The 24,789-nt window shown below is 41.1% G+C and overlaps 1 protein-coding gene and 1 pseudogene across 1 annotated transcript; both read left to right on the top strand.

Moving 5' to 3' along the window:
• The first annotated feature begins 397 nt into the window (after positions 1-397).
• On the top strand, positions 398-17,512 carry LOC117513481 (annotated as a pseudogene).
• A 25-nt stretch (positions 17,513-17,537) lies between these two features.
• On the top strand, positions 17,538-24,299 carry LOC117514375 (26S proteasome non-ATPase regulatory subunit 4-like). Its single transcript, XM_034174803.1, has 3 exons — positions 17,538-17,656; positions 23,403-23,458; positions 23,536-24,299. The coding sequence occupies exons 1-3, from the start codon at positions 17,542-17,544 to the stop codon at positions 23,704-23,706; spliced, it is 342 nt and encodes a 113-aa protein (XP_034030694.1). The 5' UTR covers positions 17,538-17,541; the 3' UTR covers positions 23,707-24,299.
• Positions 24,300-24,789: the final 490 nt, after the last annotated feature.

Genomic DNA, 24,789 nt, shown 5'->3' with positions numbered 1-24,789 from the left:
ATAGGGCAAATATGGTCTGTTGCATCACCATTCACAGCTTCATGGTGGAGTGGCATAGAGAAGAACTTGTATACAAGGAAACAGATCAGATCTAGACTAAGCTGTAAAAGTTGAATGAATGAATGAATAACCCAGACAGAAGCTCAGAAACATCACCAAATTTTTTATCTTAATGTATATAACAATCTGTAGTTAAACATGAAAATTAAGGTTAAGTGACTCAAGTAGACAAATGTATTCATATTTTTAGCACCCTCAAGGAACTTTATTGGGTTCATCCATTGCTCATGTATTTGATTGGCGTACCTGATGTGGAAACATATCCACACTTGACAATTTATGTTGATGAGAAAGTTGCAGATTGTCTGACTTGTTCTTCTTCCAGTAGGATTTTAAATTCTACTGCTGCCAATGGGGGATATGAAGACCCCAGATTTTGATGATTTGCTAGCAGCTTTTGATATTCCTGACATTGATGCCAAATAGGCCATCCAGTCAAGTCCAGAATGAGGAACGAGACGCATCAGCAACTTCTGCAAATGTGAGCGATGGTAGCCCACCTTCGCACTTCTTGGATTGTTCTCCTGCTCCTCTTGGCAACACTCCAGTAGTTAGTGTCATTGTGAAGAACGGTGTGCGGCCTGTAGAAGATCCAGAAGGGTCCGTCGGGAATGAAACCAGAACAGATGATCCTTCAAACACTGGAAAAGACTCTCAGGGTCTGGGCAAGATAAGTGAGGACTTCTTCCCCTCACAGTATGTTCCCAGCCCTCTTGCTGAGTCTACATTGGAGCCCCAAATGACCAACGGAGATGAGGAATCTCTAGCAAGTCTCAGGGACGTACAATAGAGACCCATGGCGCAGAGATCACAAGAGACTTTCAGACTGGCCACTGAGGGTGAAAGTCCCCCCTGCATCACTCAGCTTGTCACCCTCCCACGTCTCCACACTCTGATAGTCCTCAGTTCCTCCTCGTATTACTACCAAATGAAGAAATGTTTATCACCCAAAAGCCGACATCTTTCCCAGTACCTCAAAATGGGAGGTACAATAACCTAAGATAAAGCATGTTGTACACTCAGATGAAGAGGATTCTGAACCAGACTTTGGAAGTCCACTTGTGATCCAGGAAAAGCCAAAAGTCTCCAATGTTGTCCCCTCCCAAATTCAGTCATACAGCTTCATTTCAGTCTGAACTAACGGCCTCTCCTGAAAACACTTCTTGCCACCTACCTCCTTCTTCTCCTTCTCTTGTCTGTTCTTTGTTGGCATCTCCAAACCTGAGCCTGAACCCCAGGAGATAAAGGGCAGCCCATCCAGTCCCACTGCTCAGCCACAGACCTCACTCTCTTCTACTGTCACAGTTTCCACTTTAGTCCAAGAAAAGGATCCAGATCATGTGATTGAGGAAAGGGACTCACCGAAAGCCCACCACCTGATGAGACAGGTTTTATTGGGTCCAAGACAAGCGCAAGTTTGATTCTGTCTCAACAGCACCTCCTGCTGTTAAAATCAATGCTTGCTATGTTAAAGAGAAGCACAGAGAAAATGATGTAGCCTAGAGGACAAAGTGGAGGATGCTGAGATGTTCAGCGATAACAAAGATAAAGACTGTGGGGAAACATGTGTTGCTAGTGATAATTCTGTGCCTGCTACTGGTACAGAGACTGTTTCATCTGAAGAGCCCTCTCTCAAAGTTAAAATCAGGATGCCTGCACGCAGCGTTACAAGACTGTGGCATCTAAAAGAGGTGGAAGCTCCATCCAAAGTCTGGGAATCATTCAAAGCCTTCACCAGAAGGTTGTAATACAAGACCCAAGAAGAAAATATTGCGTAGCTCTCAAGCTAGTAGATCCTCACCTGTGGTAGCAATAGTTCAGGATGACAGCAGCTCAGCACAAGCATCAAAGCTTAGAGTTCCCCTCTGCAGCTGCCAACCTCACCAAAACGGCCTCTGTGTCTCTTGCTAAACTCAGCCCTGGAGGGATCAACTTGCACAGTTTGGGTCAGAAAACACTGAGCAGTGCTGTGACCATGCCAGCACCTTTGCCTATGCTACCTCAACAGAGTAGCAGTAGACCAGCATCCATAGTGAACAACACTGGTGCTGTCATATCCAGGAGTCAGACCAACCTGGTAGATGCATTTAACAAGATCCTCAACAACAAGAACCTGCTGCCCAATTATAAACCTGATCTGAGTTCTCCTCTTCCTCAAGAGTGGGGGCTTCCCCTGCCACCACAGGTAAGTGGTCTTAACCTGTGTAAACGGTCAGTGGGTCTGCTAGTCTGCTGAACAGAGTGAATATATTCATTAAAAAAGGTAATGCTATCCCACTTAAAAATGTAGACAGAAAAAAAAAATTGTCAAGATGACAGAAAAACTCTGCCTGACACAACTCTGCCTCACTGTATAAACACTACTGTGTGTATGTTTACATTTACACTCTTATATAGTAGCTTTTATCCAGTGAGGCAGAGAGCTCCATCAGACAATTTAACAATGTCAGACAGTTTTGAAGAAGGGAGCAAATGTTACGTCCATTAAATATTAATGTGTTTTTTAACCTTTTAACCATTATTTGTGACCTACGCATAACATAACGACATGAAATAAAAGAAGTATAAAATTTGCATCATTTAAGTTAAATTGCCTCAAGTTGTGGCTCTTACAGTAGATTACAAAACATCATAAATCTTACTTTAATGTATTCTGCTTCACATAGACCAGTTGATGTCTGAGAAGTACCAATCATATGGAGCAAATATAGTAAAGCTTGCAATGCATTCAGATGAATCAGCGAATTTTATCTGTTATCAAAATCCATTATGTATAAAATGGACAAACTCTGTTCCTAAATCCTAAAACCTGATTTGTGTGTAAAATGTAAATTAAAAACAGAATATAATGATTTGCAAATCCTCTTCAACCTATATTAGATTGGATACACCACAAAGACAAGATATTTAATGTTCAAACTGATAAACTTTATTTTGTGCAAATATTTGCTCATTTTGAAATGGATGACTGCAGCACGTTTCAACAAAGGTGACACACTGGTATGTTTAGCACTGTGTCACCTTTCCTTCTAACAACACTCAATAAGCGTTTGGAAACTGAGGACACTAATTGTTGAAGCTTTGTAGGTGGAATTCTTTCCCATTCTTGCTTGATGTACGACTTCAGTTGTTCAACAGTCCGGGGTCTCCGTTGACGTATTTTGCGCCACACATTTTCAGTGGGCGACAGGTCTGGACTGCAGGCAGGCCAGTCTAGTACCAGCACTCTTTTACTACGAAGCCACGCCATTGTAACACGTGCAGAATGTGGCTTGGCATTGTCTTGCTGAAATAAGCAGGGATGTCCTTGGTAGCATGTGTTGCTCCAAAACCTGGATGTACCTTTCAGCATTGTTGGTGCCATCACAGATGTGTAAGTTGTCCATGCCATGGACACTAACACACCCCCATACCATCACAGATGCTGGCTTTTGAACTTTGCGTTGGTAACAATCTTGATGGTCTTTTTCCTCTTTTGTCTGGAGGACACAACATCCTTGATTTCCAAAAACAATTTTAAATGTGGACTCATCAGACCACAGTACACTTTTCCACTTTGCTTTGTACATTTCAGATGAGCTCAGGCCCAGAGAAGGAGGCGGTTTTTCTGGATGTTGTTGATGTATGGCTTTTGCTTTGCATGGTAGAGTTTTAACTTGCACTTGTAGATGTAGCGACGAACTGTGTTAACTGACAATGGGTTTCTGAAGTGTTCCTGAGCCCACGCGGTAAGATCCTTTACAGAATGATGTCGGTTTTTAATGCAGTGCCGCCTGAGGCATCGAAGGTCACAGGCATTCAATGTTGGTTTTTGGCCTTGCCACTTATATGTAGAAAGTTTTCCAGATTCTCTGAATCTTCTGATTAGATGTTGGAATCCCTAAATTTCTTGCAATTGAACATTGAGAAACATTGTTCTTAAACTGTTGGACTATTTTTTTCATGCAGTTCACAAAGTGGTGATCCTCGCCCCATCTTTGCTTGTGAATGGCTGAACCTTTTGGGGATGTTCCAGTTATACCCAGTCATGACACTCACCTGTTTTCAATTAACCTGTTCACCTGTGGAATGTTCCAAACAGGTGTTCTTTGAGCATTCATCAACTTTCACAGTCTTTTGTTGCTCCTGTCCCAGCTTTTTGTGTTGAGCAAATATTTGCACAAAAACAAAAAAGTTTATCAGTTTGAACATTAAATATCTTGTCTTTGTGGTGTATTCAATTGAATATAAGTTGAAGAGAATTTGCAAATCACTGTATTCGGTTTTTATTTACATTTCACACAACGTCCCAACTTCATTGGAATTGGGGTTGTATTTGTGAACTTTTCTGCCAAACGTATTTGATCCATGATTGAAATGTAATCGGCGCGTGCACTGCAAAAACTTTTAAAATATGACAGGAGAGGAAGGAGTGACCTTGCGGTGTCCGTCATTTAGCAGGTGCACGTCAGGCTGTGGGGAGGGTTTGCAGCCATGCAGAGGGCTCTGATCTAAAACTCGGTTCGTTACACCCAGGGGATATGTGTGAAACTTAACACCATATTACATTGCAGGCAACAAGCAGCATTTTGTTAATAATTGCCGGCCTTGAATAAAGGGTTGCCTTATTTAGGTGCCGTGTTTGAGCATGGTTTGAAAAAAATAAATGGCCACTTTCCTCAAATTGGCAAGTGTCAGTGCTGAACTTCATTTATACCTCTGTTACTGGGCACATCCTGACTACTTTATCTGGTATATGCAAGGTTTTTTTGTTTTTTTTTAAGAAAATGCATTGTGATTGGACAGTACGTTTTGTCAAATTTGAGCGAAAATCTGTACAAAATCTGTTCTTTACAGTGTGTATTACATGGAAGCCCATACAACAGCATTGGGACTTTTGCTTTTGTCTGGTGAGTGTGAATATCTGGTTTAGACGAGTTTTATTGTAGCCCCTTACTTCAGGCACTGAGGGGCCATGAGCCCATACCACTCTTTTAAAATATGAATCGCTGATTTATGGGTTGTAGCAAAGTCCTGCCCACAACACTACTTGATCTGTTAGAGAAGAAGTTCAGTCTGTCAGTGCTGATGCTGCTGTCCCACAGACTGACACAGAAGAATGTAGCATTGTGCAGCAGACTGGAGCTGTGTTGACTGTATTTATGAACTTGTGGTTATCTCGTGTGAGTGGTTGGAAAATTGCATCAAGATGTGTGCAAATTAGATTCGTACTTCTGAATTCAGGAACCTGTTTTGCTGTATTGCAGACATGTGGAGAAATTTGTCATACGTCTCAGTTGGGGTGAGCTATGGGAAACTTCCTGCCTTATGCACTGTCCCAACATCAACACATTCACTGACTTATTAACTGAGCTGATTTTTCTGGCCTAGTAATCTATACCTCATTGATGTCATTTTAATTACAAGGGCCGGTTGAGACATTTTGAGGATAACCCAGAAAAAAAATTGGGTGCGGTTCCCCATGTTTTGCATTCTGAGAAACCAGCGTTTTTCAACATTGCACTCATTGAGTCAAAACTTCACAGATTCTTGAGAATGTGTGAAGTGCTCCTGGAATGTGTAACATCAAGACCATGCTCATGTACAGCATTTTGATTATGATTTGGCACTATATCAACAAATTGAATAAGATGTCCAAAGTTAGTCAACAACAAATGCTTTCATAAAGTTAAAAAACAAACATGTAAAATGTATACTGGGCAATTATTTGGGGGTAGGTAGATACCTCTGGAGACATCTAAATAGCTCTGGGCTATCCTGGAAAATCTAGTGGTTGAGTTTTCTAAAAATGTTGCCTCATGGGCAAACACTGAAGAGGGCACCACTGTTTAAAGAAAGGTACAAAAGGGAAGATGATTTGCAAAAATTATAGCACACATGCAGCAGCCCAAAAAGAATGGTTTGGAAGAAACGGATGCACTGTTTTAAACTGATCTGCAATGAGCCCTGACCGAAATCCCACTGAAATCTTTTGGAGAGGGCTGAAGTCTGCTATTGGAAAAATAATTCCAAATGTAAAACAGGTTGGACAGCACCAGACCAGTGGCGGAAACAAACAGCAGACAAGCAAGAAGCTTTGAGGTAGCCACAAAAAATGTTTTTAGAGGCTGTTGTTGCCAAAGGTTTTGCAGGCAAATATTTGTCAAGGGTGGTGGTAATTGTACGTAGTGTACATTTGTATTGGTATTATCGCACCATTAAGCTAATGTTTTTTTCCTTGAGTTCCTTCACCTTGAACAGTTAAATATTTTTTGATGCAAAATTTGTTCTTTTACATTTATTTCTAGAGATTCTGAATTGTGCATTTGAAAATCAGGTGCCGCTAATCACCAGTTCACTTCTTCAGTCATTGACAAAATTTGCAGAGTCTAAGTAGAGGAATCGGATAAGCTGAGTGATTACAAGGATTTGCAGTTTAAGTGATAACAAGAGAAAGAATCTAGCTGTTTTCCTATCTTATAAAATCAAGCTTGATTTCAAGAAACTGCTTGTAATCAAAAGATAATTCCTTTTAATGTAAATAATAAGCCCAGCTCAGTTGTATTTGAGTACAAAGAGTTGACATGCACACTGAAATTGTGGTACTAAAGGTTAATCTCCGTAGCAGTCATTGATCAGAGTTTTCCTATTCTAAGAACAATCCTTCCAGTCTGTATTCAGATTCTGAAAGAGCTCAGCCTGGCTTTGTTCTTCTGCTCATTTCATGTATCTGTATGTAAGAGGTTGAATGTGTGATGCTCTGCAGGGATACTGCTGTTTGGAGTGCGGTGATGCCTTTGCCCTTGAGCAGAGCTTGGCACGGCACTACGATCGCCGTTCACTGAGGATTGAGGTGACATGTAATCACTGTGCAAAGAGGTTGGCTTTCTTCAACAAGTGCAGCTTGCTTTTACACGCCAGGGAGCACAAGGAGAAAGGTCTTATCATGCAGTGTTCACAGCCTGGTCATGAAGCCTGTTCCTGTGGAGCAGATGATCGGCCAGCAGGAACCAGTGGCAGTGGGTTAGTGAACATTATGCCTGTCACATTTGCATTTAAAAAAAAAATGTGATTTGCTTTTCTTGTTCTTATCCCTTTTCAGAGATGCAGGTTGTAGAGTCCTATGCTAAACTATTTACATTGTCAAAAACATGCATGGAACATTAAAGGATGTGTCGCACATTATTTAATGTTCCCTTAGCAACACAACTTCAAAGTATTCATGATTGTAAGTCTATCCGTGCACATGCAGTAATAATTAGTAGTCGCTGATGTATTTTATTGCTAATTATTCCTCTCGCTCTGAGAGCAGGTGCAATGCAGGTGGAAAATGTCTTACTCGGTCTTTCCCAGCGTGTGCCGTACATTTTAGAAAAAGCAGAAACATCCCGATGGCAGATTAAAATGAACGCTGCTACGTCTGATAATGAAGCTCCTGAGCTTTCATTTGAAAGTGATGGCCCTGATTTACAGAGGCTGTACAGAGAGGAAATGACACACTTCACCCCAAAACTCTTACCTTTTTCAGAGTCTGTCGGATTTTGAAGCCTATTATGTTGTGACCCTGCTGTCTGTGTCGCAGGACGCTATTTTACTGCCGCTGTGAACATGGATGTGGAATGTCTCCATGACACTGTGTTTACAGGTTGTCTGAACACGCAAATGTATTTCTTACATTGGAAAATGTCACACACACACACATCTTCAACCGCTTAGTCCAATTGAGGGTCATGGGGGGCTGGAGCCTATCCCAGCAGTCATAGAGCGCGAGGCGGGGTACACCCAGGACAGGCGCCAGTCTGTCACAGGGCCACAAACAAACACAGACACACCCACTCGCACACCTACGGACAATTTAAAGATTCCACTCCACCTAACCTGTATGTCTTTGGATGTGGGAGGAAACCCACGCAAACACGGGGAGAACATGCAAACTCCACACAGAAAGGCCACAGGCGGAAATTGAACCCATGAACTTCTCGCTGTGAGGCAACAGTGCTAACCACTAGGCCTCCATGCTGCCCTGGAAAAAGTCAGAAGATGTTATTTTTAGGAGATATGGACTTTCTATCTAATGTGCCAAGAATCATGACAGAACTTGAGGAGCTGACAGCGGAGCTGCAGTCAGACATTAATCTCTGGCTGATGATTGCACACGATCCATGTATGATGACTTATAGTGGACCTGGATGTTGTTCTCGCTGGCAGTCATCGTTTCCAAACCTTTTTCTGTATCATGAAACTAGTTTTACTTCTTGATATTGTAATGATAATACAGAATGCCATAGTTAATTTTACAAGTTACAACTGTTTTTACTGAAGAATATATGATCCACAGTTTGAGTCTGTCTACGTTCCATCATTAGATATGACATCACTGATGGGTGGCGTGTTTGAAAATGCAACAGCCCGATTCATGGATCTAGCGCTGCTTTAGTGTAAAAATACTAGCGTGACTTTCTGGAATGTGAAAACTGTAACTTTGAAGTGATGCCAAATTGTCATTTGAATGCCTAAAAGAGATGATTAAATATTTTTAGTGGTACTTCTCCCTCAATGCTGCTCTGTGTCTTGGTTCAGGGCTCTTTTCTGCTTCGCTTCCATCGTCCACGTCAGCATCATCGTCATCTGCGCTAAACCAGAGCGCCACAAACTCAGCAGATAAGAGCACAGAGGCAGTGCAGTACCTCAGTAATAAATGTCCTGAATTCAGGTTCAGTTCCGTAACAAAGAAGAGGTGGCTGAGCACTTCCAAGAATGAATGCAGCACACAGCACCGTGAGTGAAGCAGGAGGTTGAGAAATTAGATTTGTCTTTGTATTAATGTAAAATCTTTGTTCATTCCTTTTCTGTTCATTGTTTTGCAGTCATGCACAGAGTGTTTTCCACCCATCCTCCTGCTCAACAGCTGCAGTGCAGCAGCTCATCACCGCATCCACAAAGGCTCACCGCCACATGTCTGCCCTGAGTGTGGGGCGTGGCCAAGGCAGCCTCACTTTCAAGCACACCTGGACCACAGCTGTCTGCACTTCGCACGTCGCATCGGATACAGGTGTGATGGTGCCTTTTGGCTGTTTTAAAAATTAATTGATCAGCACAGTGAATGCTTTTTTAAAAAGAGAAAAAAACAAAACTTTTCAAATTTTGTCATACTTCTGCACACTTTCTTTATCCCGTTGTGTCTCTTTTGCAGGTGTTCCAGCTGCATGGTGGTGTTTGGCAGGCCTGAACTCAGTGAAGTATCACATCCAGCAGGCTCACTGTGACATGTTCAACAAATGTCCCGGCTGCCCCATGGCTTTCAAATCGGTCCCCAGCTACAGAACCACATCACAACCCAACATCCAACGCTCAGCGGCGGACAGGCCATGTACACAAACACACGATGCCTTTTCTCATCAAATTAAAGATCTGTCTTATGATTAACTGACTCTGTTGTCCCTCTGTTACAGGTTGATCTATTAAATGTGTCATGTGTGACACAGTTTTCACTCACAGTCCATGCTGTACATCCACTTTGATACTCATTTAGCCAACCAGAAAGTGAATGTGTTTAAATGTCCCCGGTGCACCAAACTCTTTTCTCAGAGGACGTCTTTAATGGACCATTTCAAGGTAAGTATTTGCGGCTGCTTTTTTTTTTTTTTTTTTTTTTTTGTGACTCATTGAAAAGATAAATCACCTCTGCTGCTTTAATTTTACTTGATAAAAATGAATTTATTCTCTCAGACCCACAAGACGCTCACGTCCAAAGAAGAGTTGCCACCGTCACCAGCTGCATCCGTTCAGTCACATCCACCAAAGAAGACGGAGACTTCAGATGGAGAAGAAAGGAGGGGTCACGATGAAGAGGGGGTGAAAGCAAACAGGGTAAAGACGAGTGGAAGTGTGTGCCGTCACAATGCAGAAGTCAGACCATGATTACATGACGACAACAACAACAAAAAAACAGTGCAGCACAGCTTAGTGGTAGCACTGCTGTCTCACAGCGAGATGGTTCTGGGATCATATCCCACCTGGCTCGCATGTTCCCGTTTTTACGTGGGTCCCCTCTTACTGCCCCAGGTCCTTCCCACCTCCAAAGACATGCAGTTTAGGTGAGCTGACTCTAAATTAACTCTAGATGTGAATGTGTCTGTCTATATGTGGCCCTGCAATGGACCTGCAGCCTGTCCAGGGTGTACCCCGCGTCTCACCCAGTGACTGCTGGAATAGGCTCCCCCTTAATTGGAATAAGATGCATTTGAATTATTGACTGGTGACTCATTGAGTTGTGAATGTTTCTTGGTGCATTGCTGTGCACGTTGTACAAAGTGGAAGATTTCATTGGCTAAATGTTTGGACTGCAGGGTCTATAACCCCACCGTCATGTGACAGGTCGCTGTTGGCTATTCCAAGACCTTAACTCAAGACAAAGGGGACTAAAGGGTTTGCTGCGTGGACACACACAGTTTGGAGTAATCAACATTATACTCTTTTAAATCCAAAAGAAGATTTTACATTTGTTTTGCTGGATGCTGCATTAAGATGCTTTGACACTTGCACACATTTAACCCCTGCACTGCTGCGCAATTTGTCGTGCTAGTGCCACTCACTGCGTTCTCAGCTGGATGCTGCACTTTGTGCCGCTGGATGCTACATATAAAGTAATTATTTTGCAGCAGATTAATAATTTGCTCTCAGAGTTTGTCTGATGAAAACACCTCTAATCACTTCCCGACTCACAGAGGAATTTTCTGCAGCTGCAGTTTTTCTCTCTCTTCCCTCTTTCCTGCGTTCATGACATGGAGAACGCATTTGGAATTGTCTAAAAGGTAATTGTTTATTTAGTAATGGATTGATAAAACAATTGCTTTTTCATTCCTTCTTATGAGTATCTGTAAAATTATGTTTATGATAGATTTAACATCTCGGCGTAATCTTTCAGATGAGCTGTGATGCAGTGCGCTGACGCAGTGACTCACACTAACACTTGGTGTTTTTGAGTTGTTTACGCAATGTTCACGTGAAGTTCACATAATTGTGTGCCAGAGATTTTGAACATTTCAAAGTTTTCTTTGTGCACTTGCACGAAGCCGTGCACAGTTTATAACGAGTTAACTCTCTGGCACAGCAGATTGCATACCAGTGCGCGGATCATATTCAAGCAGTTGTCAAGGCACCTTTACCAAAACCGGCCTGCATCTTTTTTTTTTTGACAAATTTCAATGACTGCGGTACAGCTGGTGCTATGGCTGAAGACGGTCAAAGTTTACCGAGCCGGGCCCGTAGCTTGCAGCTTGACAAGTTTCCTTATAGAGTTGTAGCGCTGTGCTGACACATTCTATTCCATGTGCCTTCTGGCAAACTGTAGCTGAAATGTTACATCATCTTGTGAAGAAAATCCTTCTCTCTTGATGTATCAGAGAAAACTAAAAAATAAATAAAGAATGAATCTGCCCTCCCTCATCACTTTTTTTTGATGTCAAGGATGATAAACTGTTTTATTTTTGTTTTTATGGGACTTTATTCATATTTACTCACTTTGTTTTGTTTTGCTTTCTGGAATGTAAAAACATAGTAAGGACTGTATGAATAATAATAGTTATTATTACTATTATTCCCACTGTCTGCCTGTAGAGGTTGCTACATATAAAATGTGTCCACTTATCTGTTTTGTATGTTGTTGTTTTTAGCTTTTGAAGACATTTCACTGTAACAAATGTGAAAGCTCCTTTACCACAACCTCCAGTCTGAGACGTCACATCAGAGACAAGCACAAAGTCTTCAGTCGTGGCTTCCGCTGCCAGTGAGTGTCTCTCACCTCGTTATCATGCACACGCTCATGTAAAGTTATTGAGTTATTGTACTTGGCCCCACAAATCTTAGAAGCATGGTGTCTAACCAGATCGTTACTCTGGATGGCATTTCCCTGATCTCTGGTAATACTGTGAGAAATCTTGGAGTTATTTTTGATCAGGATATGTCATTCAAAGCGCATATTAAACAAATATGTAGGACTGCCTTTTTTCATTTACGCAATATCTCTAAAATCAGAAAGGTCTTGTCTCAGAGTGATGCTGAAAAACTAATTCATGCATTTATTTCCTCTAGGCTGGACTATTGTAATTCATTATTATCAGGTTGTCCTAAAAGTTCCCTAAAAAGCCTTCAGTTGGTTCAGAATGCTGCAGCTAGAGTACTGACGGGGACTAGCAGGAGAGAGCATATCTCACCTGTGTTGGCCTCTCTTCATTGGCTTCCTGTTAATTCTAGAATAGAATTTAAAATTCTTCTTCTTACTTATAAGGTTTTGAATAATCAGGTCCCATCTTATCTTAGGGACCTCGTAGTACCATATTACCCCATTAGAGCGCGTCGCTCTCAGACTGCGGGCTTACTTGTAGTTCCTAGGGTTTGTAAGAGTAGAATGGGAGGCAGAGCCTTCAGCTTTCAGGCTCCTCTCCTGTGGAACCAGCTCCCAATTCAGATCAGGGAGACAGATACCCTCTCTACTTTTAAGATTAGGCTTAAACCTTTCCTTTTCGCTAAGGCTTATAGTTAGGGCTGGATCGGGTGACCCTGGACCATCCCTTGGTTATGTTGCTTTAGACGTAGACTGTGGGGGGGTTCCCATGATGCACTGTTTCTTCTTTTTTTTTTTGCTCCGTATGCATCACTCTGCATTTAATCATTAGTGATCGATCTCTGCCCCCCTTCTCGGCATGTCTTTTTCCTGGTTCTTTCCCTCAGCCCCAACCAGTCTCAGCAGAAGACTGCCCCTCCCTGAGCCTGGTTCTGCTGGAGGTTTCTTCCTGTTAAAAGGGAGTTTTTCCTTCCCACTGTGGCCAAGTGCTTGCTCATAGGGGGTCGTTTTGACCGTTGGGGTTTTTCGTGGTTATTGTATGGCCTTGCCTTGCAATATGGAGCGCCTTGGGGCAACTGTTTGTTGTGATTTGGCGCTTTATAAGAAAAAAGTTGTGATTGATTGATTGATGTAACTGACTCCTGGAGTTTGAATGAATTCAGTTGTTTGGCAACACATTAAATCTAAAACACGAAGCCGCTCAACCAGGACTCATATTTATTTGAAGAAGGTAAAATTCTGCGAAACTGTGTCCTCTGCCTTATTATTGTTTACGTGGAGATCCTGTACGTGTGTACCAGTAGTCACTTAAAACACTTGTGTGTACAGTTTGTGTACCAAGGGTGAGAAGACATTCAGCAGCAAAGTGTTGCTGGAGAGACACATTCAGCTGAGACACAACATGGACACGGTGAGTGAGGACACACTAAAGGTAAGACACACTGTCTTTCTTACAAGTAGCCAAAATCAAACAAGGAGCAGAATCCAAAACAAAGCAGAAACCCAAAACCACTTCCACTGCTTTTCATTTTGGATTAGCTTTCAGCAGTGATGCTGTTTTACGTTTTATTTGTATAGTGTTATATAGTGTATCGGTTTCGCACAGAGGTGTAACACAGCCGGCTCACGCTGCGATTTGGCAGGATTCAGGTTCACGGTTTGATATAAGCGACATTTTGGATCCTGGTGTGGATGTGTTTCAGGTATTATTACCTCCCCCAAGGAGGTTATGTTTTCACCGGCGTTTGTCTGTTAAAAAAAAAGTTTTGAATGCATTTGAACCAAATTTGGTGGAATGATGGGAAATATGTCCAGAATCAATCGATTAAAATTTGGTGATGAGCCGGCTTAGACTGGAATATAGCATAATGTATTAGTTTGCCCTTTTGTGAATCCACATCCTTCGATATTGATATGTGGCATGGCGGAGGCATGCGCTCTACCGAGTGCCCTTCTAGTTGAGCGTCTGTTTCCAGAGTTGTTGGTGCACCATGTACTCCAGTGATTGGGAGAACCTTGCATTTTGTGACCTAATAGGGAATTTGATCACTCTCATTCATCTCGTCAACAACAGATATGCTCATATACAACCCCTGGCAAAATTATGGAATCACCGGCCTCGGAGGATGTTCATTCAGTTGTTTAATTTTGTAGAAAAAAAGCAGATCACAGACATGACACAAAACTAAAGTCATTTCAAATGGCAACTTTCTGGCTTTAAGAAATCAGGAAAAAAAAATTGTGGCAGTCAGTAACGGTTACTTTTTTAGACCAAGCAGAGGGGAAAAAAAATATGGGATCACTCAATTCTGAGGAAAAAAATTATGGAATCATGAAAAACAAAAGAATGCTCCAACACATCACTAGTATTTTTGTTGCACCACCTCTGGCTTTTATAACAGCTTGCAGTCTCTGAGGCATGGACTTAATGAGTGACAAACAGTACTCTTCATCAATCTGGCTCCAGCTTTCTCTGATTGCTGTTGCCAGATCAGATTTGCAGGTTGTAGCCTTGTCATGGACCATTTTCTTCAACTTCCACCAAAGATTTTCAATTGTATTAAGATCTGGACTATTTGCAGGCCATGACATTGACCCTATGTGTCTTTTTGCAAGGAATGTTTTCACAGTTTTTGCTCTATGGCAAGATGCATTATCATCTTGAAAAATGATTTCATCATCCCCAAACATCCTTTCAATTGATGGGATAAGAAAAGTGTCCAAAATATCAACGTAAACTTGTGCATTTACTGATGATGTAATGACAGCCATCCCCAGTGCCTTTACCTGACATGCAGCCCCATATCATCAGTGACTGTGGAAATTTACATGTTCTCTTCAGGCAGTCATCTTTATAAATCTCATTGGAACGGCACCAAACAAAAGTTCCAACATCATCACCTTGCCCAATGCAGATTCGAGATTCATCACTGAATATGACTTTCATCCATTCATCCACAGTCCACGATTGCATTTCCTTAGCCCGTTGTAACCTTGTTTTTTTCTGTTTAGGTGTTAATGATGGCTTTCGTTTAGCTTTTCTGTATTCAAATCCCATTTCCTTTAGGTGGTTTCTTACAGTTCGGTCACAGACATTGACTCCAGTTTCCTCCCATTCGTTCCTCATTTGTTTTGTTGTGCATTTTCGATTTTTGAGACATATTGCTTTAAGTTTTCTGTCTTGACGCTTTGATGTCTTCCTTGGTCTACCAGTATGTTTGCCTTTAACAGCCTTCCCATGTTGTTTGTATTTGGTCCAGAGATAAGACACAGCTGACTGTGAACAATCAACATCTTTTGCAACATTGCGTGATGATTTACCCTCTTTAAGAGTTTGATAATCCTCTCCTTTGTTTCAATTGACATCTCTCGTGTTGGAGCCATGATTCATGTCAGTCCACCCTGGTGCAACAGCTCTCCAAGGTGTGATCACTCCTTTTTAGATGCAGACTAACGAGCAGATCTAATTTGATGCAGGTGTTAGTTTTGGGGATGAAAATTTACAGGGTGATTCCATAATTTATTCCTGAGAATTGAGTGAGTCCATATTTTTTTTCCCTCTGCTTGGTCTAAAAACGTAACCGTTACTGACTGCCACAATTTTTTTCCTGATTTCTTATAGTGTTTCTTAAAGCCAGAAAGTTGCCATTTGAAATGACTTTAGTTTTGTGTCATGTCTGTGATCTGCTTTTTTCTACAAAATTAAACAACTGAATGAACATCCTCCGAGGCCGGTGATTCCATAATTATTGCCAGGGGTTGTACTTATTTTGAAGGCTGTTGGGGGAAAAAATGGTTTATACAGTGATTTAATGGAGGTTTTGTAGTAGTGTCAAGTTCAGCTCTGTGTAGAGCAGTTGCAAAAAGTGTGCAACTTAATAGCAGTGGATTGTTTAAAAAAAAAAAATGCGACAGTTTGTGAGACAAAAATTGAGATCTTTCTCCATCTCACCCCAATATTTAAATTGACAGTATAATGCTCTGAACATTAGTGTAAAGAGCTGAAATTCACAGCCTACAGTAAGTAAGAGGTCAGAGAACGTCTGAGAGCAGTGGGACATCAGCACCTGTTGTAGTGCAGCAGATAACAGAATATTTACAGAGGAATTCTTCAAATGGTGATACAAGCTCTAAAGTTGGCACAAATACTCTTTAAACATTACTCTTTTGAAAAAAACTGAGTATCCCCTTGAATTTTCAATAGGCGGCCAGGTAGGGGTCAACTGAAGAATTACACAGGGGTAAAAATTTAAAAACATTCCAAACATATTTAAAACTATACCACACTATTTGTCTGAACATAAATGTTCCAAAAAGGTATAGTGCACAGAGTTTTAGGATTTTGTACATTATATTAAACAGGATGCTCAAAAAGTTACCTTTTATTTATGTTACAGCTTAATTTCTTTCTGTAGTATTTTAGCTGCTAACAATGGGTGACTTTTTTTTTTTACAAATTCTGTGATTTCAGTTCCTTAAATGTGCATATTTTCTGGTTCATTTTACTGGTTTCTTCATTCCTGTATGACAGTAAACTGAATATCTTTAGGTTGTGGTCAAAACAAGACATTTAAAAGCATTGTCTTACAGCCAACATGTTTGTTTTACCTTCAGTTATTAATGAGGGACCTTCAGGTGTAGCAAGTGTCACTGTCAAATTTTAGGGTGTATTTCATTACTGGACATACAGCATGAAGGTTTGAGACCGCACTTCACATTTGTCTGTAAGAAAGTGCACAAATAAAAATGAGTGCAGTTAGTGACTTTTGTAGGTTGACAGCAACTCGCAAACATGGGCTTTCGACAGGTGATGCTTTTTTGTTCTTGTTTATTTTTTTCATGAAGGTCTCACTTTGTTTAATAGCCAGTTGTCTCTGTGTGGCTGAACCTCTGGTTCTTTAATTTTTCTGATGTGTATCAGTCAAACTTTCCGTCACTAATAATTGTCTTGGTTGGTTTTGATCAAAGGGACGTGGGATGGAGGAGGCGGACAGCTCGTCAGAACAGGATGGCGTTTCAGGGGGCCGAAGACTGAGAAGGCTGTGAAGATGGAACAGGAAGAAGAATCTGGTGATTGGTTGAGTCCAGAAAAGAAGAGTCGCCGTTCATCAACACCGACACCTCGCTCCGTTCCTCAGGCAGGGTACCGCTGTGCCCCCTGTGGCTTCACCACAGAGGACCATGCGGCTTTCCTGGAGCACATCAGCCAGCACAGACGAGACGGGACTGAAGGAACCAGTCAGCAGTGTCTGCAGTGTGGCGCCTGCTTCACATCGTCCACCTCCCTGTCCCGCCATCGCTTCATTACACACAAAGTCAGAGCTGCACTGCCAGAAAACCAGAAAGCTGTCAGCGTGAGCTCTGTAGCGCCTTCTGGTAAAGACCGGAGCAGTGACGACGGTAGCTGTGTGGATGGGATCGCTCCAGCATCACCTACCTTACCTCAGGGGGAGGAGGAGAAGAGATGCGCTGACCTGTAAGGTGTGCAGTAAACAGTTTGACAAGCCCACAGATCTGAATACTCACTTTCGAACTCACGGTATGGCTTTTATCAACTCCAGAAACGCTGCAAAAAATAGCAGCTGAGATGTTAAGCATCAGTCGGAATGTTTTCAGAGTGCCTTGTTTATGGTTTACCTTCTAATCACCTCTTGAAGATGTCAGTTCATCATGCAGATTCTGTCACGCCGGCCCTACCAGACTTCAGTCGCATGACAGAGGATGAGCAGATAGCCTACGCTCTGCAGATGTCCATGCAGGGAGCAGGAGCAGGTTCTACCCTGACACCTATTGGTTTATCAGAGCTCCTAAAAATATACAGCTTGTTCATATTTATGCACAAGACCATTAGAACTACCCTTTTAAAAAGAAATTCTGGGAGTGAAAAGTTCCTTTTTAAAATCATAATTCTGGGAGAAAATCCCTCTTAAAAATCAGTTGAGTATGAATTGAAAATCTTTAATGTCCCCGGAGGGCAATTTGGTTTACAGCAAAAGTTCAGAATCAGACAATAAAATCTCATATGGCACACGTGATAATACAAATCAGTACATACAGACATACAAACATAGTCATCACAAATTACAGTGCAGTATATTGTTCCCAACAAGTTCACCTACAGCCTATTAAGGAAGACTTGTGTGAATATTAAAGGATTATTAATTATTAACCTCGTTTGTTCAATCTGTACGGGAAATTATCAGACCGAGGTGTTGACAGTACTGAGAAAAAAAAAAACAGAGGTCTGATATTCCTATGCAGACCGAGCAAACGAGGTTAATAATTCATTTATTATCACCTTAATGAAAGCTGCTGAAGGTTTTGGGCTTGTAGTCAGACCTGTTCGCTTTCTTCACCTCTTTGAAGAACTTGCTAACAAATGGTCTGGTCGTTAGCTGGTAAGTTTTCAATCTGTGTGTTTTTTGATGCTGTTTAGATATTTATGGAGTATGTTCATGTCCAACTTGGTTTTTCGAATTGTGTTTTTAACTTTCTGGTTTGCAGCCAATCAGAATCAGAGTAGAGAGGTACAGTGACGTGTACTGGCTCATCTCTCTCTGGCTCCTCCTCCAACATTGAGGAACATGCTCAGAAACAGATGTGTTTATTTGTGAATCTAAGTTGTCTCATATATTATGTAAAAGCTAGGGAGAAATAAACAGTTCTAAAATGAAAAACATTGCTTTTGTAACCTGATAACACCTCTGGAGTGATGTACAAGACATTTCACTGACTTCAGCATCACACATCGCATCAAGATAACGTCCAGTGTTTTCAGAAGCTCATGCATGCACGCACACACATGCTCCTGCAGACAATGTTAAATTTGAAGAAAAATGTTCATTATGGAATTCCCCCCTGTTAAATATGCAGGGCTGTAAATTTGTATACGTATTTCCTTTAAAATTTGTTTCCATGATCCATTTATTTTGTCATATAAAACCGGTAACTTAAACAATATATATATATATTATGGCTTTATTTTGACATGAAACGCGTTTCCTCAAAACGTGACCCTGTGGATAAAATCAAGCACACCCCTCACGCAGCTGGCATCCTTATTGTTGCATTTCTGCCACCTTCTGCATCAGTCCGTTATACAACCCCTGGCAATAATTATGGAATCACCGGCCTCGGAGGATGTTCATTCAGTTTCTTAATTTTGGTGAAAAAAGCAGATCACAGACATGACACAAAACTAAAGTGATTTCAAATGGCAACTTTCTGGCTTTAAGAAACACTATAAGAAATCAGGAAAAATAATTGTGGCAGTCAGTAACGGTTACTTTAGATGATAATGCATCTTGCCATAGAGCAAAAACTGTGAAAACATTCCTTGCAAAAAGACACATAGGTCAATGTTATGGCCTGCAAATAGTCCGGATCTTAATCCATTGAAAATCTTTGGTGGAAGTTGAAGAAAATGGTCCATGACAAGGCTCCAACCTGCAAAGCTGATCTGGCAACATCAATCAGAGAAAGTTGGAGCCAGATTGATGAAGAGTACTGTTTGTCACTCATTAAGTCCATGCCTCAGAGACTGCAAGCTGTTATAAAAGCCAGTGGTGGTGCAACAAAATACTAGTGATGTGTTGGAGCGTTCTTTTGTTTTTGCATGATTCCATAATTTATCCCTCAGAATTGAGTGATTACATATTTTTTTCCCTCTGCTTGGTCTAAAAAAGTAACCGTTACTGACTGCCACAATTTTTTTCCTGATTTCTTATAGTGTTTCTTAAAGCCAGAAAGTTGCCATTTGAAATGACTAGTTTTGTGTTATGTCTGTGATCTGCCTTTTTTCTACAAAATTAAACAACTGAATGAACATTCTCCGAGGCCAGTGATTCCATAATTTTTGCCAGGGGTTGTAGTAGTGTTGTAGTAGTCCTGTGTCTTTCAAGTATTTAAAAGGCCGACACTTCCCCATCTCACTTGACCTTATAGCTAAAATACTTCCAACAGAAACTTATTTCAAGACTTACAGTTGATTTCCTTCAGTTTTTGCTCTTTAATAGATAAAAAAAAATGACGAGATATATTTTGAGGTAAAATTAAAGCACTGTGCAGGTATATTCATTGGTTAGGATTTGTATTATTTATATTACAACTGGTAGCATTTGAAAGTGCTGCATTCTGGTGGTGGTATTTGGCATTATTATGCAGTATTGATCTGGTGATGGTCTTTTTTTTTTCTTCATTTTTTTAAACTATTGTGTCAGTTTTAAATTACTTAGAATTGGTAAAAGACTTTTCACTAGCAATAAGTGTATTATTTACTAAAAGCAGAAGGTTGTAATTATTGATTTGTTTTAAAGACACACTTAGAATTTGATAAATGTAGGATGAAAACAATGAAAGCAGAACAATACTTACAAGATAGTAAATAAGTTTTAATGAAATCGAGACTTGAGCCATATTTGTTCCAGTATACGAGGTGTATCAGAAAAGTATGCTACCTTTTTTTTTTAAAAAAACTATATGGATTTGAATGACGTGCGATTACACCAATCATGCTTGAACCCTTGTGCGCATGCGTGAGTTTTTTCACGCGTGTCGGTGACATTTCCCTGTGGGCAGCCCTTGAGTGAGATGTGGTCCCGCCCTCTCGGCTGAATTCCTTTGTTTCACACGCTGCTCGAGACGGCGCGCGTTGCTTTATCAAAATTTTTCTGGACCTGTGAGGAATATCCGAGTGGACACTATTCAAGAAATTAAGCTGGTTTTCGGTGAAAAGTTTAATGGCTGATGAGAGATTATGGGGTGTTTCTGTCGGTGTAAGGACTTCCCACGGAGGGATGTCGCGCAGCGCTTCCAGGCGCCGTCGTCGGCCTGTTTCGACCTGAAAACATCGTAATTTAAGGCTTAATTCACCCAGGATGTCGTGAGAGAACAGAGAAGATTCAGAAGAGGCCGGCATGAGGACTTTATGCGGACATTCCACTGTTTAAGGACATTTTGTAATGAAAGACGTGCACGCAAATTCGCCGAGTCATTTCCGTGACGACTCGGCAAATCTGTGTGCGCCACGACAGGAAAAACACCTCCGTGTTGAAAAACATTTGTAAAATTCAGGCGGCTTTTGATGGCTTTCAACAAGTGAGTAACTGAGAAATTGTTTAACAGCTTGGGCATGTTCCAACTTGCCCGTTAAGGTTTCCAACGGAGGTGTTTTTCCTGTCGCCCCCCGCGGTCAGGTCCGGCCCGACATGCGACTCTGCCCGCACTTTCATTACAAAATGTCCGTTAACAATGGAATGTCCGAATAAACTCTCATGCCGACTTCTTCTGAACTTCTCTGTCTCTGATGACTTCCTGGGTCAACAGAGCCTGAAATGTGGAAGTTTTCAACTTGAAATGGCGAGACGCTGCTGCCTTGAAGCGCAGATCGCCGTCAGGCACCGTGGGCCGTCCTTACGGCGACACTACCAGACCAAAATCTCTCATCAGCCGTTAAAATTTTACAGAAAACCAGCTGAATTTATTGAATGGTGTCCACTCAGTTGTGCCTTACAGTTTTGAAAAATTTTTATCAAACAAAGCAGCAGTCTCTGAGCCATTCCTAAACAATGAAAAAATCGACGAGAGGGTGGGCCACTCCTCACTCAAAGACTGCCCACAGGCGAATGACGTAACCGACAGGCGTGAAAAAAACTCTTGCATGCCCACGAGGGTTCAAGCATGTCTGATGTAATCACACGTGATTCAAATCCATATGGTTTTTGAAAAAAAATAAGGTCGGATTTTTCTAATAGACCTCATAATTGTCAAATACTACTGTGTTTTAAACCAAGAAAAGCTGACCAAATTGCTCTCAGAATTACGGAAGTGTGTTGCATTTGCTGGATTAAAAAAAAAATTGACCGCTAATCTCGTAATTACAAGAAAGATCTCATAATTCCGAGAAAAGATCTCATAGTTGCGACATCAGGATCTCGTAATTACGAGAAAAGATCTCATAATTACAAGAAAAGATCTTGTATTTACGAGATCAGGATCTCGTAATTATAAGAAAAGATCAGGTGTCTAAATTGTTTTATGTATATACTTCCATACTTCCAGTTCCTCTGTAAAGACGGGGGCTGAGCTCAGCCGATGATAACACACTGCAGTCAAACACAAAGTGTGGATTTTCCCCCTGAAGTGCTCCTGGATGAATGTCCAGGGAGGAGCATGGGGCGTCTTCCATCTTTCACTCACACAGCTCCACCGACCACTGAGGGACACAGCGGGGCTCACTCCCAGCCGGGTGCATGCCAGTCTGTGTGCCCCATGCCCTGCCTCGCTGGAGGAGTTTCATTCATCCAGGAATAGTTTAGGGGGAAAGCCAACCTTTGCGTGCGGGTGGTGTGGACCACAGTGCAGTGTTGGTGGTTACAAATTGGGCAATTTTATGACTTGGGATTTCTCATGCTTGTCTTTAGGGAGGGACTGGAAGTATGGAAGCACGATTGTATGGAAGCGACATACACAAAATAAATAAATAAAAATAGCCTGATCTCGTAATTACGAGATCAGCGGCCAATTTTTATTATTTTTTTTATCCAGTGAATGCAATACGTTTCCGTATAGAATGCACCAAATTGCACCATTTTTTCAAAATTTCCCGGGGGACCCTCTAGGGGATCTCACGCCTGTAGCGGCAAAGCCACACAGGCCATCCACTCACAGAAAATATTCAGACAAAAAAAATTTTCTGCCAGAAATATGTTCTCTTAATTAAAGTGAGCTGTAATTTTCCAAGACATTTCTAAAATAAACTGACACTATAATGCTTGGATTTCAGAAGAAGCTATTTTTTGTCAGTTTAATGAAATGTTAGTGTCCCTTATAGCTTTAAGTATACATCTGTGGATTATATGTTTTCATTCTGTGTAGTAAATAGTACATACAGTGCATCCATAAAGTATTCACAGCACTTCACTTTTTCCACATTTTATGGTACAACCTTATTCCAAAATGGATTAAATTAATTTTCTTCCTCAGCGTTCTGCACACAATACCCCATTGAAAATTTATAAAAAACAAACAAAAAGAGTAAGAAATCACATACATAAGTATTTACAGCCTTTGCCATGAAGCTCAAAATTGAGTTCAGGTGCATCATGTTTCCACTGATCATCCTTGAGATGTTTCTACAGCTTAATTAGCGTCCACCTGGGGTAAATTCAGTTGATGGGACATGATTTGGAAAGACTCACACCTGTCTACATACACGCTCTTTGAATATTGATTATAAAGCACGAATATACAGTTTTTCAATTTAAACATTATCTAATTTTTTTTTCTCATTTTGGAATGGAAATATGAATAAAAAGACCTTTATTAATCCTGGAGGAAATTAGGGTGTAAATCACAACTGGGATTGCTAAATGGTACAAGAACTGATTCTCACCTCTTTTAAACCTTTACTAGGTCGACAATACCCCTTTAAAATTAAAAAGGTGTGATTTGCATACCCCTCAGAACAATCAGAAATGTGGAGCCCACTCATAATACTTCTGTTCCATCTTACCTGTAGAGTTTGGTGCTGACGACATGGACACAGGAGCTGATATTGACTCCAGTGAGACAAAGGTCAGCAGATTTGTATTCATGTATTTGAGGGTGGGGGGTGTAACAGCAAGTTCTTATGTGTAATTATTTGTGTGCAGGATGAGGAGGACTATGATGTTATGCAGGATCCAGAGTTCCTTCAGAGTGTTCTGGAAAATCTTCCGGGAGTCGATCCCAACAATGAGGCCATCCGAAATGCCATGGGCTCTCTGACTTCCCAGACTGGGTCCAAACCTGAGACCAAGAAGGATGAAGAGAAAAAGAAATGAATATCAGATTACAGGAAGTGTGTGTGTGTGTGTGTGTGTGTGTGGGTGGGGGGGGGGGGGTCCATTGTACAAGAATTGTGCTGCATGTGTTCTTCACTGGTAACATTGCTAGTCTGTATATCTTATGTTTATCTACAGAAGAGTTGTGTGAACTCATGACCTTTTGCCTTCTTTCGTTTTAGATTGATGTACAAGACTGTTGTTGATTCATGGGGCCATTGAAAAAATAACTTTTTTTTGTACTGTAACTGTCGGACCTCTTTTGTAATATATGAACTTGGTAAAATGGGCTAATAACAATCCTTAATAAATTCACAGAATTTCATGTGGCCCTTTTTTCATGCACTTATTTTAAATTGAACTGTAAATGTCACCAAATGTTGCACTGAACTGTGCATACCTCACTGTTGCAGGTGTACTTATGTCTGTTGACAGCGTTATGAATGAAATCCTTATTTTGAACATGTGAACAGAAATAAAGATTTAATTAATAACTGTCAGTGTTACATTGGTAGGAAGAGTAAACTGAAAGTCCATTGACCAGGAAAAAAAAGACTTTGCCACATCAATAAACCTTTTTGGTGTCATCCTCAGCATCTTTCTCCTGATATATATTTAACCAGGTTAGTCCCATTGAGAGCGAGATCTCTTTTGCAAGTGTGCTTTCATTCCCCCTCTGCATATGCCTAACCCATTTCAATTTCACCTACCTTTCTTTCCAAATCATCCTATCTGCACTGTCTCTGATAAGCTTATTTCTAGTCATGTCCGTCCTCATCACACTGAAGGAAAATTGTAGCATCTTTAGTTCTGCCACCTCCAGGTCCTCCTGTCTTTTTTTTATAAGTGCACTGCTGTGTACAACATAGCTGGACTCAATGTTTTTAACGTTCCCTCTGAATTGTAGATAACCCATCACAAAACACTCCTGCCACCTATCTATGGTACTCTCCATCACTTTCAACAGCTGGCATCAAGTATTTAAACTCATCTACCTTCACCTCTGTTCCTTGGAACCTCGATATTCCACCGTGCTCCCTCCATTCACACGCATATTCTTGCATATTCTGCTGACTTTAATTC

This window comes from Thalassophryne amazonica, chromosome 7 (assembly GCF_902500255.1).
Source record: "Thalassophryne amazonica chromosome 7, fThaAma1.1, whole genome shotgun sequence".
NCBI classification, from domain to species: domain Eukaryota; kingdom Metazoa; phylum Chordata; class Actinopteri; order Batrachoidiformes; family Batrachoididae; genus Thalassophryne; species Thalassophryne amazonica.
The sequence above is the reverse complement of the archived record's forward strand: the minus strand, read 5'-3'. Positions and strand labels throughout refer to the sequence as shown.